Here is a 16,376-nt window from a genome sequence, read left to right on the forward strand (position 1 = left end):
GATATCACCTGTGATGTATTTCAGTTTTCTTGCAAACCTGGCCGGTTAGTGTGCCCTGAGGTCTGAGAGGGGTGTGCCCTGAGGAGTTGAGAAAAACTGATTTAGTGGACCAGTTGGTCCATGGGCTGCAGTTTATTTGTGATGCAGCTTTGGATACAGCCCTGTGCTGTCCAAACTTTGTTTCAGCGGTGGTGATTGCGCGCATGCTGTGGCTTAAAAATTGGTTCGCAGACCGAGCCTCCAAGAATGCTCTTATTGATCTGCCCTTTCAAGGCGATCACTTGTTTGGGGCTACCCTGGATGACATCATTAAGGGTATTAAGGGGGGGGGGGGGGGGAGTACAGTATAGATCTTTAAAATCTTCCCCGGGAGGTTCCAAGCCACCTTATTCGGGTAAGTCTAGAGCTGGCTTCTCCGGACCAGCAGACAACACTCCTTCAGCATGAAGGTCTGCCCTGACCCATTATTGGGGTTGGGGGACATCTTCGCTGGTTTCTGGCCCCATGGACTTCTTTGGTGACCGTCAAGGAGATCTGCAAAATGTTTCTTTTGTGGGTACCCAGAAAGGGTAGTCCTTTACAGGTTTTATAGGTCCTGAGTCTCCTTGTGCGGATTTAATTCCTGCAAAGGTTCAGGTGATATCTAAACGACCTAAGGTCCCCTCTATCCCTGTCCAGGGAAGTCATTTAGCTAGTTCTGCACAAATTTCAGTATCCACAGGCCGCGATTCCCTGGCTGCTGTCACACAGACCGTTCCCTCTCCCGATTTTGCATACATGTTCTGAGTCTAGTGGTATCCACCTTCAAGACAGTTCTGTTTGCACAGTCCTACATGCAGCTCCTTTAGGAGGTTTGCCTCCACAGGAGGATACCGAAGTTCGTAAAGCAAAAAAGTACTAAAGTGGAACTTTAGTCAGAAAATTAAGTCCTGCTAGATCTCTTCAATCTGGCCCTTTTTGCAAGTATAGCTATGTAAAACATTAAAAATAAGTGCCTATACTGAATAAAATCCAGTAATACACTGTCTCACCCTGCTCTGCACATGCTCAGTTGGTCTCTATTTATGGCATTGTGCCGAAAATCAGAGCCACTGGAGGCCAATCTGTTGACAACCTAAAGATTTACTGCTTTGATGGTTATCATAGATAGCAGACTGTCATGTCATACTACATTGTCATCATGCATACCTTCAATAAAGAACTTAAAAAAAAAAAAAAGGAACAGTGCTGGAGGCAATTTACAGCACACACTAATTTTGGTTGCATAATTTTTATTGTTGAATGTATGTTCCTTGCTAAAGAACATTATTTTTTATCAAGTTGTTATGGGTAAAGTTCCGCATTAACATGTGAAGATCTGGCAGGAGGGAGGACAGGTGGAGTAAGACTTCAGGAAACATACTAAAAGTACAGTTATCTTTAAAAAATCGAACGCCACTTCAAAGAGTTCCTTTATATTCAAGTTTTGTAAATGTTGCCTGTATTTTGCCATTAGCACACTCTTTGGCGAATTGTTCCTGTTCCAGCATCATTTATTAGCCCATTATTGGTTTATGGTGCAGACTGCGATAATGCTTTCCACAATACTGTGCGATAATTTGTGATAAAGAGGGCTTTGTTCTCTCCTCGTAACTTCAGTATCTTAGGTCTGTCATTTGCAGCATTGCTTGAGAATACCGGGGTGTCTCAGCTGTGCTAGAAGGCTGTATTAAGTGTCTTAGGCAATTTACTAAAAATCTTCCTGCAGAAGATACAAAGGTACCACATGTGCGCCACCATCAGAGCTGGGTAAATATTTTAGCTGTCCCAGCACTGGTTTTGCTTGTGAAAAATTGGCCAGATATTCCCCTGCCAGTCACTCTCAAGTGTTGGTCTATAGCAGGGGTGCTAAAACTTTTGAAGAGCGAGAGCCACTGAAGTGAGTTGGATACCGGTCACTGCCCACAATTAAATTAAATGGTTCAGAATTTTAATTTTTTTATTTTGAATAGCACAATAAAGATTGTATACAACAGTCAGGGTCATAATTTTCCATGGCACCAATCCCTGTTGGATGTTTACCCATTGTTTAATCACATTAACAAAAAGAAATAACTGACAGGCAGACCCGATCATGTGAAAGGGGCCTAAGGCTGCTTTAAGACTGATGCGCTGTAGTTTACCCGCACAGCGGGTGCAGGGCAGTGCACCTTTTCTGCAGGTTAGCTGCGCTTTGTCATATATTTTTATTGTATCCTGCAGGTGTGATGCACTTTTTGAAAGCACACTAAAACTCCTGCATAGAAGTCTATGGCTTAGTGCCGCAAGAAAGCTGCAGATACACTACGATACACCTGTGGATCCGTGTAAAAGCAGCCTAATAAACCTTTTTTTCTTTAAAAAGTGCTCTCATATTCCCATTACAAAACTATGATGTTTGATACATAATATGGCCATGGCTAAACTGTGATGTTTAATAAACTGATCTTTTATCTTTCAATTTCTGCTGGCATCGCTGGCTGTTCCCGGGCGGAGCGATACCAAATAAACTTCGCCTGGGTCAGGAGCCGGGGCTATAGAGGAAGCATTGACTAGCGCAGCTCATGCTCCCTCTGCAGCCACTTGCTTCCTCTGCAGCCACTTGCTTCCTCTGCAGCCACTTGCTTCCTCTGCAGCCACTTGCTTCCTCTGCAGCCACTTGCTTCCTCTGGCTCCGGCTCTATCCACACTAATGTTCTGGGATATCGGTCAGTAACCTGCGATTAGGGCTTGCAGACATCCCATCCCAGAGCAGGAGGTCATGGGCCGCAGGTTTAGCACCCCTTGTCTATAGTCTGCTCTAATCTGACCCACTTGTTCACCGATCACCAATATGGGTAATAAATTATCTGAATTGTTTTGTATGTTTTCATTTTAGATCCGAAATGAGATTGAGGAGTGCTCTCCACAAAATATTATGACCAAAAGAGTGAATGAAATTACAGCCGGGCTCAAAAACATTGAGGATCAGTTAACTGTAAAAACTGAAAATATTTTCCAGGCTAAAGAACTTCAGAAGGTAAGTTGTGATCCATCGGTCAGTGACTTCCTGCACCACAGCAGTATACATGTATCTTGAAAAAAAATGTTTAATATGCGCTATTGTGCTTTGAAACAGTTGGGCAGGGTAGCCCCTCACCTGTATGGTACATGTACACATACAGTTCAGCATGCAATGCACAAAAGTATATGTATACCTTCTTAAGACCTTATTGATGTCTAAGTAAGAACCACCAAAGATAAGCCATGTTCAAAGTGCCAAAAGAGATGATTTCATATTTTATGGCTCCCCTTTTGCAGAAAGTCTGGGATGAAGTGGATAGTTGGCACTCAAAACTACATGCACTGGAGTCTGAAGTTCAGGACTTGGCAGAAGAGGACCCTAGCCTAGCACAGGAGTGGATGGATAAAGTGACTGAACCACTGAACTATTACCAGCAAGTCACCTACCTTGCTGAACGCAGAACTGCTAACCTGAACAAGGTGAGTGATATGGCTGTGCTGTATTTGTATTGTTTTATTCTAAGACGAGCACCATTGTTATGGTCGATCTAGCTATGTGGGAATTTAAATGAAGCTAGGCCTTGCCTAACACAGTTGCATCCTTTAGGTAGATGATGATAAAAAAAATATATATGTAAATCTTAACAATTTTCTCCTATTTAATTATTTTTGGTCCATTAAATGTGGTTTATGTGTTTTAGGTAACTGCAAAAAATACTTGTTGATCCTTAGAAATCCTTCTAGATGTTGGCCAATAACTTTCTGTGCTCTCCGTCTCTGCTGCAGTCTTATCAGTTATAATGATCCACGTTATCTCTAAGAATTACAGAAAGGGGGCTTTCTGTAGTCCTGCCCTAGGTTGACAACCTTGCTCCTCTATAGATGCTATGTGATGAGTGAGCGTTGTCACCTAAGGACAGAAAGTTTGTTACTGACAGAATTACCAGGTTAAAAAGGGAAAAATTGTGACACCGGAAAATATATGCAGCTATCACCACTAAGGACTGGTAAGCTGTAATGTATTACATCTTTTGGTTTGGTTCTTAGATGTAGGGGTTTTTCACTCTAAATAAAACATGATTCCTGTTTCAAATCCACCCTTGCCTAGGCCTGCACCCATCACCTTTTCTGGAATCAGTAGGGGACGTCTGTCCTATTGTTGTAAACATTGTTTAGGAAGACCAAGTCATTTCATTTAAATACACTCCCAGTGACCCTGAAAGGTGTTGTATTGAAGGAAAGATATATATATATATATATATATATATATATATATATATATATATATATATATATATATATATATACAGAGCCTTTTCTTTTTGCAGGTATTTCTATTTGTTTTGTCTCTGTAGAGACAGGATCACTTTATAATAAATTCAGCACTATTTTTAATTTAGCATAGCTGCATCGTTTGCAGTTTAGCATATTTAGTTCACTATCTGGTTTCACATGTTGTCTCAAATTGCTTTTTAACCTCATATCCAACCTTTTCCCCAACATTTAATTGTCCATTTAAAAGCAGTGGTATGGCCTTACTGTGGCATTTTCCTCTCCTCCAATCAGGTTGTATTACGCAGGGATAACTCCATGACATACTGCTGGCTACAAACTGCAGTCTTTTTTTAAATAGGCTAAAAATGCAGATAGAGGTGTGGAATAACATTGTGGTGTATAGCAGAGAGCAAAAAGCAGTATCCCGTAACTTTTTTAAATGAGATCCTTCATCAATAAGCATAACCATATAGATGCCTTAGTCTCAACATGGGTATTTCTTTGGTGCTGTTTTTTTTTCTTTGACAATACATGATGTATTCTATCACCGGTCAAAACCTGAGTGCCAACAATCTGTAAATTGATTCTGAGATACATGTGTGGAATTGTAAATACTCAATATCACTGACCTACAATGTAGTGTTAAACTAATGCTTGTTTATCACCTAAAAGTTTATATTCTTTTCACAGGCAGCTAGCAAGCTAGAAGAATATGACGACACTTTGAAAAGCACAAAATTGTGGATCCAGAATACAGATGGCTTGATAAATACAGAGTTGAAGGATTGTTCTGCCAAGGTCCTAAATAAACACGTTAATGCTCTAGTGGTAAGAACAAAAGACATGCATATACAGGATCTCAGTAGAGGATAGGGCTTTCCCCATCGTGTTTACCACACATCTGAATCTGTTGTTTTCTTTAGTTGTAGATTGGGCACACAGTAGACTCCTGGCATATAAGCCTTGCCCCTGGGAGGATGGACCATAGACAAAGAATGTCATTGTTCTCCCCATGTGGACTATACCCCTTTGTAAAGGAAGAGAGAGCATAGTTTTAGCTTAGTGACCTTGGAGGTAGCATTTCATTTTGGTCAACTTTTCATTCTGATGCATTTGCAGGAAAAGGATTGTTCACTGAAAATTTGATGGCGGTGATGGGGACAGCTCGACCCCAAATTTTTCTTACCATTGCCTTTTGGGTTCCCATTGAACTGTGGCTGTGATGGACTGACAGCTAGCTGACCTCTCGCTTTGTCACATCCTTGTTGGGAGTGTGGAATCAAACCGCACATAATACATGCAGGATGATTGATATCATCCTTCCTCCCAAAAATATTATACATTTTGGTTGGTTTACTGTATAAGGATTTACAGAGATTTGCAAGGATAAGTGACGATAATAGTAAACAGTGTGTTGCTACCAACTCTTCATTCAATAAAGCTGGCCATAGACTGATCAAAATTTGGCCGGTTCAGCAGGAACCAGGATCTATGGATCCACTTCAGTACAACCAGCCTGCCGTTTCTTTCATACGATTACTGCCACCTGAAATAGCCTGCAGCAGTAATATCTATATTCTGATGACGGAACCTCTTGCTGTCAGAATACAAGAGCATAGTGGAAGGGATTCCTCCATTAACATTGACCATGTTGATGGGAGAATTGAGCAATCGACCATGGTTGAAATTGTAAATGTATGGCCAGACTAAAGTTGCTATTTTCTTTGCAAAGTCACCTATCACCTAGCGAAGCCAGGAGTGAAGCCAGGTTAAATTCAAAGTGATTGTTAAGTCTTGTTTTTTTTTTATATTAAAATAATTAACATATTATACTTACCTCCTCTGTGCAGTGGTTTTGCACAGGGCAGCCCGGATCCTCCTCTCCTACCCTGTTGAGTGCCTCTACAGCAAGCAGCTTGTTATGGGGGCACTTGCGCCGAGCTGCAGCTCCATGTATCCATTCAGACACAGAGCTGCTATTTGGGCCCCTCCCCTCTCTCTCCTGATTGGCTTCTGTGGCTCAGCCAATCAGGAGAGAGTTGTGGACGGCTGAGACACTTGTGGACATCGCTGGATAGAGAGGGGGCTTAGGTAAGCATTAGGTGGACTGCCGCACACTTTTTATTTTAATGCATAGAATGCATTAGCATAAAAAACCTTCTCACTTTACAACCACTTCAAGTTTACAAAAAATACTTAACCACATGCGAGGAAAATAGGTTTAAACACTGTAATTTTGGTTGCTCGCGATTTAAGTGATTTAAAAGTGTTTTTTTTTTTTGTTAAATAAAATAATAAACATGATATTTTTACCTGCTCTGTGCAAAGGTTAAGCACAGAGTAGCCCTGGTCCTCTTATTCTAGGGGTCTCCTGCCGGTGCTCCTGGTTCTTCCTCTTCGCCAAGTGCCCTCATAGAAAGCCGATTCCTATGGGGGCATTTGCGTGGGCTCACTCCCAAGCCACCCTGTGTGCATCTATTGACACAGACCAGGTGGCTTGGCCCAACTCCCCCCCACTCACTCACTCGTCACAGTATTTGACAGCAGCGGGGGCCAATGGCTCCTGATGCTATCAATCTGCCCAGAGAGGAGGGACAGAGCTGGGAGAGCCTCAGCTCTTATGCACGTCGCTGGATCGGGAATGGGGGGAATCTGTTACACCAAAGAATGCATTAAGGTAAAAACCTTAAGGGTTTAAAACCATTTTAAGTAAGCACAGTTTCACCTCATGCGCAAAGCTAAGTGCATTTTCAGTTTGCGAAGCCTCACCTCACTCACTAAGTGAAAATTCCCCTTGTCCAGTGAACATGCTCTATTACTATATAAAACCACACTATGTACAAGTAAAGTAAGTAAAAGTTGCAACCAAGTAGCAAGTAAAAAAGTTAATATAGCATATACAATTGTTACACAAGCCATGTTGTAATTTTATTGTTATTAAATTTTACTTTTCAAACTGCAGTCACTGTAACATCCAATGTAATATGGCAACCTGAAGGCATTCACCAACAGAAAAGTAATTTCCTTTTTGTGTAAAGAATTCTGCACTAAGATACAAGTCATATTTTAGGCATGCTCTGCAACACAAATTTCATTTTTGGTGAGATACTCCCTAAGGGTCGATCACTTCTAAAGGTCTGCAGGCACTGCAACTATTCTCATCAGAACAGAGTAACCCAGCTGATGGAAAAGAAACAGTCAATTCCATTTAGAATCAGTATCCAAAAGCGTAAACGGGTAGGAATTTGCAACATTTGCTAAAATCCTTGCAATGTACATTGATTACTCAGAGGGGATTGTATTTTCGCAACAATATTAGAGTTACTCTTTAACTAACAAAGGTATATCAAGCACCCTGTATTGAGAGATATAAGCAGATTGCCGTTGCTGACCTGCTTCTAAAAAGTTCTAGTTGCTTGGTTTTTTATGGCCCTAGTACAATAGTAAGTCATAACTAGACATAAACCTGGAGCAAGCATGCAGATCAGAAAAGTCAAAGTGAAGTCAAGACTTCAAATCTGCGTATTAGCTCAAGGTAAGTGAATTAAAATGTATAAATGGATTAGTCTGGCAGCAGTGCCGGGACAAGGTCATCTAGTGCCCAGGGTGAAGATGCCAAATGGAACCCCTTAAAATGCATGGACCTTGTCAGTAAAAATCCCCTTACCGCTCAAGAAAACAATTTAAGCACTATTGTGGGGCTATAGATGGCTATAAGATCGCAGCATGGGGGCCTGGCACTAGAAATGCCACTGGCTTTCATATTGCCACTGTACAATGTTTGCTTACCTGCCCCCTACCCCTGTTCTTTGCTGGAAGGAGATGGGGGAAGATCAGCAAACCCTGCACAGTCCTGATACAGGAGAGCTGCAGTGGCAGGAGACAGAGCTGGAGGGGAGAGCAAATACAATTAATCACTCTTCCCGGCCCTCTTCTCTCCAGATCTGGCTTGTCTCCTCCAGTGCTAAGCTGACTGTAGTAGTGAAGCTCCCATCACTACTCCTGTCAGCTTGTAGGTCAGAACACTCTATGCGGTGCCGCTTTCCCCACCACACATGATACCAAGGGGCTGCTGATAGAAATCGCGGGGCCCCCGGACAGACTATCTGACAGAGACCCCCCCCCCCCTCAAAGAAAATATTAAAGCTATATTTCAATGAAAAATACAATTAGGATCATTATCAGCAGACACAAATTCAACATAACTCACATAATTCCTGCTAAATCTAAAAGATGAAACGGAGTTGATAAATCTGTGTGTGTGATGGAGGTCTTGGGCTCATGCACCTGGGTGCTATGGTCTGTACAGTGTGAACCAGTGGTTAATTTATTTGGCCACCTGGAGATGTACGAACACAGCTGAAGGTCTTAATTTGAAATGCGTGGGGATGCAAGTGTACAGCCCAAACACAGACAGTGTGCATTGGGGGCCACTCACCTGCACACCTGTCAAATTAGGGCCTGCGGCTGTGTTCATACAGGCGCTGCATCCAGATAGAATGACAGATGGCTCCAGCCCAAACCCCTCCTTCACACAGCCAGAGTACCTGTGTGAATGAGCCCCTAAATATATTTTTCAAAATGTTGTTTTTTTTAACAACCCTGTTGGGAAAATGTAAAAATGTATTATGACAGACCTACCTAAAAAAACAGTTCTCTCCAGCGGTGTGCAGCCACTACTGAGAGGGATTCTATCTTTGTCTGGTCTTCTCTCTGGGTTCTTGGGCTCCAGTCATTTGGCTAAACTGCAATGATGTAACTCGTATGCGCGGGAGGCATGGTCACAGCTCTCTCAATGGATGGTATGCCATCCATTGAGACTGCAGTGCACATGCATTGGTGCTCCTGCCAGATCATTTAGCAAATGGGTTAGTAGAAGGAGTTGATAACATGGATTTGAATAGGCAACTGACAGTATAGGTGAGAAGAAGCAAAGTTGCATAGATCAGAAAGCAGTCTGGGGGAGAGGAGGGGGAAGCCCAGCTACATAAAGCACACTAAACTTCACTGGGACAAGACAACAGGCAGCTATGGAACGGGTGTAACAATACATTTTTCACCCCATGGGAATGCAGCTGATCAGCTGTGGCTGTATCAGGAAGACAGAGCAAAGGGGGAGAGAGATGAAAAAAATATACAGGCTGGGACAAGGAGTATAGGAAGAACTTCAAGGAGAGAAGTTACAGAGATAACAAACTCACCTAGCAAATATAGAGCTGACAGAGCCAGCGCTGAGAGGGGGGGCCCACACAAGGAGGGGGATTACTGACAGATGACAATTGTGTCTCTCTTCCTCTAGCAGCTGAAAGCTGGCAACAGGGAGAGAGGGAGAGAGCAGATTTCATCTGCTGGAAGAAGAGAGACACAATTGTTGTCTGTCAGTAATTCCCCCTCCCTGTGTGGGCCTCCCTGTGTCCTTGTTTGCCCCCCTACAAGAGGGCCGGTGGTTCCCGCGCCCAGGACAGCCATCCCTCATGCCCACCCCTTGTCCCGGCCCTGTCTGGCAGTTGAAAAAAACAGTATCCTTGGAAGATGTCAACCTCAACACTTCCTCATACTTTCAGCACATCATTTAAAACACTTTTAACACTAGCTCAGGGGGGTCGCGTAAAGCTAATGACCTGATTTGGATTGTGAACCTGCTATACATTTCTTGTTTTTCTTTGAGCAGATCGCACTGGATGATGCGGAGGAAAAACACCTGCTCCTGGACACCATCAGCTCTGAGCTAGGGGAACTGTCTATCATCTGCGAGACAGATACGATTGTAGAAGGCCTCAGTGAAGTAAAAAGCCAAGTGAAGGATATTCAGCAAAGAATTGTGAATGTTCTACCACAAATCCAACATTTGGCAGATGTAAGATTGTCACTCCCTAAACATGTGCAGTTATGTGTTTATTATCCTTTCAGGAAAGAACATGTGCCAAATAATGACGCCGACAAATACTGTACATTAAATACTGTAAATATTCTATATAGAATTACCCACTTCTGGACTGGAAGATTTTCCCCCTTAATGATCAGGCCCTATTTTGTGATTCGGCACTGCGTTATTTTAACAGACAATTGCGCGGTCGTGCAACACTGTACCCAAATAAAATTGATTTACTTTTTTTCCCCACAAATAGCGCTTTCTTTTGGTGGTATTTGAACACCTGTGCAATTTTTTTTATTTGTATTTTTTGCGCTATAAACAAAAAAAGAGCAACAATTCTGAAAAAAAAAAAAACATTTTTCACATTCTGCTATATAACATTCCCAATAAAAAAAAAATGTAAAAATCTAATTTTTCCATCATTTTAGGCCAATTTGTATTCTGCTACATATTTTTGGTAAAAAAGAAAAATCACAATAAGCGTATTTTGATTGGTTTGCGCAAAAGATATCGCGTCTACAAACTAGGGAAAAGATTTATTTATTTTTAATACTAGTAATGGCGGCGATCAGAGAATTTTAGCGGGACTGCAACATTGCGGCGGGCAGGTCGGACCCCTAACTGACATTTTTTACATTTTTGGCAGACCAGTGACATTACTACAGTAATCAGTGCTAAAAATATGCACTCTTACTATAATAATGACACTGGCAGGGAAGGGGTTAACCAGGGGTTATCAAAGGGTTAAGTGTGAGCCTAGGGGGGGGTTTTCTAACTGTATGGGGGAGGTACTTCTGGAATCAACACAGAGACCTGTAATCCTAAATAGGAGGATCACTGGCTCTCTGTGTTCATTCCAGAGAGAACAACGGTCTGCTGTGTTTACAACAGCAGACAGTCGTACTCTCTCAGCGGGAATCGCCATATCGGAATATCCATAAGCCAGTTCGCACAGCCGAGCCAGCCTGCTGCAGTATATCTGCGGTAGGCAGTCAGCAAGTGGTTAAAATAAAATTTGAATATTATAAATAAAATGAAATATAGTAAATATTGCAAAATCATTACCCTTTCTCCAGTTATGTTGCTGGAATCCACCATCCAGTATGGCAAGTCATAAATAAAAACATGTTCTTGCTTTCCACCATAGGTGAAAAGAAAATTGCTTGATTCCCCATCAACACAGTCAGTGTTGATGGGAGGAATGCTCCCTACAGCGCTATTGTATTCTGTCAGCGTGGGGAGCCTTCCTGGCCAGCAGAATACAATGATACTTTTAGCGGCTATAGCCACTGTCAGTAATCGCATGTAGAAAAATCCTACAAGATGGTTGTATCCAAGCTGATTGATTGATCGACTTGGGTACAATCAGGCTGCCCATACTTGGATCTAAAATTCTGACAGTTCAGCAGGGACCGGCTGAATTTCGATCCATGTATGTCCAGCTTAAGGGTTTCAATTTAATTTAAGAGTTATGAAAACATAAGTTCAGAGAATATTTCAATGAGTAATAAACTATTAGAAGCTTACTACCAATGTTCGAAAATACTTGGTGGCTGCTGTTATAAGACATTATGCTGGTCATAGTGAGACTTGGCAATGGCAGATTTCAGGGCAGTAAAGGGGACAAAGCAGCTACAACTTTGCAATCATAGAACTTACCATGTGTGGGTTCAAATGTAATCTGGATGTAAAAATTCCCATTACAATCTTTTTCTCCATTTTTAGGAGGTTGCTTCTATTGAGAATGAAGTCAAAAAGATGGAAAAGAGAGTGGCTTCTATTAGAACTATTTTGACATCAAGTGATATTGATGAAATGTCGCCTAAAGAGCACCACAAACATGGACAGGTAAGAGCTTCTACTTTTATATAAAAAAAAAAAGCACATTTATCTGATGTAACAATCTAGCTCCAAACTTACCTAAAGGGTGTAAATTAACACTTTATACCAATGTTTCTCAACCTTTTTACCACAAAGGATCCCTTGCATTAACTTGCCAGACTCAAGGCACTAGCTAGCTAGACAAATGCTTGTAATTACTATATCAACATCTCACTATTCATTAGTGTGATGGTCAAGGGGAAGAATGCTCCTCATATCGGTGATCAGTAGGAAGAATGTCCCTTACATTGGTGGTCAATGTGAAAGAATGGCCCCTTACATCGGTGGTCATTGGGTAGAACCCCCCTACAGTGAGCTAAAAAGATAATTGTTGTAAGTGGTTACTTAAAGAGGAAGTAAAGTCGAAAAAAAAAAAAACGAGAAAAAAAAAGCCCTGTAAATAGAAAGGCATAATGAGCTAGTATGCATCGCATACTAGCTCATTATGTAGTACTTACCTTAAAACGAAGCCCCCGCCGTGCCGCCACCTCAGCGACAGGACGGCGACATGTCCTGCCGTCCTGCTTCTGGGTTTGCGTCCTCCGGCCATCTGATTGTCCGGAGGCGCGATTACAACACTCCCGCGCCTGCGCGCGGGAGCCGCCGTTCACGGCACTGAGCTCTGAAGGAACGGCACGGGTGGCCGTTCCCTCAGAGCGCCTGCGCCGATGACGTCATCGGCAGTTTGCACTGTAAATATCTCCTAAACGGTGCAAGTTTAGGAGATATTTATAGCACCTATAGGTAAGCCTTAATATAGGCTTACCTATAGGTAAAAGTTATACAAGTGGGTTTACAACCTCTTTAACTAAAAGGGAAAAGTTGCTCATTGCTCAAATAACTCCTAGCAAACTTTGGAGAAACCCTAGCTGAGAGAAGCTGTTTTATACTGCACAAGGCTAAATGCTGTGCTTCCTCTTACCCGGCCGGTTGGCCCTTTATATATAAAAAGAAATGCATGTGTACATAAACCTATGGGAACATGTGCTGAATTGTACACTCTTGTGTGCTGTGAAGTTGGGCTCATTACAACCACCCCATGGTGTTCAAGGATGGACACATCCGCTCCTTGATTGTAAAGGCTGTCAAAAAAAAAAAAAAAGGATCTTGTAGACCAATAATGAGGAACCGAGTACTTTAACCACTTGACGACCAGCCACCACAGATATACGGCAGCAGGTTCGCACTAATCGCCTTACCTGTACAGCCCTTCGCAGGAGCGATCGTGGGGGGCCCCCATTCGCCAGCGGGGAAGCTGACTCGCGGGTCGGGCGGTCGCGATTGTCGCTGGGCAACGGCGATCACTGCCAGGCACCCGAGATCGCCCCCAGGCACCCGAGATCGCCCCCTTGAAGACAGAACTACGGTCTGCTGTTGTAAACACAGCATACATTTATTCTCTCAGCAATCATCATAGGGCTCCTATGTTTCTCCTATTTAAGAACAAAGGTCCCTGTGTTGATTTCATAAGCCCATCCCCCTCACAGTTAGAAAACACCCCCTAGGCATACATTTAACCCTTTCGCCCCTGGGTTAACGCCTTCCCTGCCAGTGTCATTACTACAGTAACAGTGCTTATTTTTAGCACTGATTACTATAGTAATGTCACTGATCCCCCTAAAAGTGTGAAAAATGTAATTTAGGTGTCCGATCTGTCCGCCTCAATGTCGCAGTCCCGCTAAAAAAAACTGATCGCCGCTATTGCCAGTAAAAAAAAAAAGACATAAATCTTCCCCTAGTTTGTAGAGGCGATAACTTTTGCGCAAACCAACCGAAATACGTGTATTTGGCTTTTTTTTACCAAAAATATGTAGCAGAATACAAATTGGCCTAAATTTATGAAAAAATTGTATTTTTATTTTTTTTGTTGGAAATGTTATATAGTATAAATTGAGAAATATTATTATTTTTTTTTCAGACTTGTCGCTTTTTTTATTTGTTTATAGCGCAAAAAATAAAAATCGCACAGGTGATCAAAGAAAGCTCTATTTGTGGGGGAAAAGGGACATTGGTTTTATTTGGGTACAGCGTTGCATGACAGCGCAATTGTCAGTTAAAGTAACGCAGTGCCAAATTGCAAAAAATGGCCTGGTCATTCAGGGGGAAAATCGTCCGGGCCAGAAGTGGTTAAATCGTAAATTAGATCAGGTGAAAGGAATCAGATTAGTTGCTAGGGATTACTGCACTCTCCTGTTTGCTTAGGCAAAAAAAACATTTGGAGGGGTTATGAATGATTGTTCTGTCCCATGTCGGTGACATCATAAATAAAATATCAGGCTGTGTCCAGTTTTTGCCATGTTGCATCCATTTTCATAATTCTCCACCCTTTTGTCAGAATAAAGTCGATTCTGGTAAAAAAAAAATACTAGTTTCAATAATGTTGTTGCCTTCACAGCCATATGCATGAATGTCAAAGCCGTTTTTAAAATAACAATGTTAGCAAAGCCCATACCTGATGCAGTCTCTAATTCCTTGCCTCTGCTGCTAAATCCCTGGACATACTGACACACAGTTTTCGGCACCTCCTATGCTGAAATTTGCCGGCCCCTTCCCACTTCTTTCACATTTCTATTAGCCAGTGAGGCAACCCTTCATAGTAATGGGCAGAGGTGGGGGACTTGAGTCACATGACTTGACTTAAGTCAGACTTAAGTCACCAGTTTGAGGACTTGAGACTTGCTTGACTAAAATTAATAAAAGACTCGACTTGACTTTGACTTGGCATTCATGACTTGAGACTTGACTTTGACTTGAGACATATGACTCGAAATGACTTTACTTTTTTAAGTTATTAAATATTTGCATTTTCTCAAGATGTGTTAAAGCAAAATGAATGTGCCTGTTATGTTATGTTTCTGACACCACAGCTTAAAACACCTCAGTGTGTTCTGATTTTTAGGACACTGGCTGTTTAACAATGGAAATACTTAACATGTTTTTAGTGACTGTGGTGTTGAAACATGACCGGATGAAGGATTTTGAGCTGTTTGGGCATTCAAAGTGTTTCTTTAATATGCCAAGAAAAAAGCACTAAGCAGTTTTGTTAATGTTGAAAATAGAACAAAACCTTTCCTGATCACTGACTTTTAACTGATTTAAAGATGAAAATTGGGGTAGATCAGTATTTTGACTTGATTTGTGACTTGACCAAAATAAATGACTTGACTTGCTTGACTTCTAGCAGGGACTCGACTTGACTTGCTTGCTTTTTGCCACAGTAACTTGGAACTTGCTCGAGACTTGAAGGTTAAGACTTGAGACTTGCTTATGACTTGCACATGTGTGACTTACTCCCATGTCTGGTAATGGGGCAATATACATTTGAGGGACGTGGGAGGTAGCGACATGCTCAAACTTTGTTTGGAAGTGTCAGTGCTATGTTAGAATGGTCTCGAGTTTGCAGAAAGAACTCACAGGAAGCAGCCTGTTCCTGGTTCCTTTATCACCCCCTTTAAGCATTCATACAAAACTTTTAGTTCTGAGCAGTACTGTTTTTTTATTTTATGTAAGCTGTGTAATTACGAGGATTCAGGGCGATCGCTCTCTTGTATGCATTTCATCCGGTTATTCAGTTTGCATTGAGGCCAGCTTTAACAGCTGTCACTTAAGTTACCAGCATTAGGACTCATTGGTATTTGCTATTGCACTTTTCATATAATTATTATACTCTCAGGCTGAGAGAGATGAAAAGCGGGGCACTCATGGCTTGTTTCAAGACTCTTTATTGCGATTTCTTAGTAAATGCTATAAAAAAACATTCAGCCAACAGCCAATTCACATGTATCCTCATGCAGTCTTCACTGTCCTGCTTTTCCGTATAAATGATAGTTGATTTATAGCAGAGGGCACTGGGACTTGACAGCAAGCAGCCTAATGCCCCGTACACACGCATCGATTATTGGCCGGGAATTTTCGGCCAACGTCCGATCGGCCGTTTTTCGGCTTGTTAGTATGATGCTTCCGACAACCGACTCCGACTTTTCGTCCGAAAAAAATCTGGTGTGCAGGCTATAAAATTTTTGTTGACCAACAACACAACGGCTGATTTTCCGTCAGTCAGTACAGATTTCGGAAGACAAAAATCTGATGAGCAAGACTGGGCATGCTCAGAGAAGAAAAAACACACGGAAAGTAAACCAGCACATGACATCACTTCAGAAGTAGATTTTTGTTGGCCGAGAAAATTTGTGTGCAGTCTAGGCACATTCCAACCAACAAAACACCACTCTGGACAAAAGTCGGACGATCGGTCGGCCGATAATCGTTGCGTGTGTATGAGGCATAAGGAAAGAGATTGGTCCCTGGTGACAGCTCACCTCTAGGT

At 42.0% G+C, this 16,376-nt stretch overlaps 1 protein-coding gene across 1 annotated transcript in view; it reads left to right on the forward strand.

Moving 5' to 3' along the window:
• SYNE2 (spectrin repeat containing nuclear envelope protein 2) overlaps positions 1-16,376 on the forward strand; it is a 550,589-nt gene that overhangs the window by 304,597 nt on the left and 229,616 nt on the right. Inside the window, exons 55-59 of the mRNA XM_082274971.1 lie at positions 2,897-3,037; positions 3,319-3,501; positions 4,987-5,124; positions 9,968-10,153; positions 11,897-12,019. Coding sequence (XP_082131097.1) covers positions 2,897-3,037; positions 3,319-3,501; positions 4,987-5,124; positions 9,968-10,153; positions 11,897-12,019 — 771 coding nt within the window. The remainder of the gene's footprint in view (positions 1-2,896; positions 3,038-3,318; positions 3,502-4,986; positions 5,125-9,967; positions 10,154-11,896; positions 12,020-16,376) is intronic.

The sequence above is a fragment of the Pelophylax lessonae genome, assembly GCF_965119305.1.
Source record: "Pelophylax lessonae genome assembly, chromosome: 13".
Lineage (NCBI taxonomy): Eukaryota > Metazoa > Chordata > Amphibia > Anura > Ranidae > Pelophylax > Pelophylax lessonae.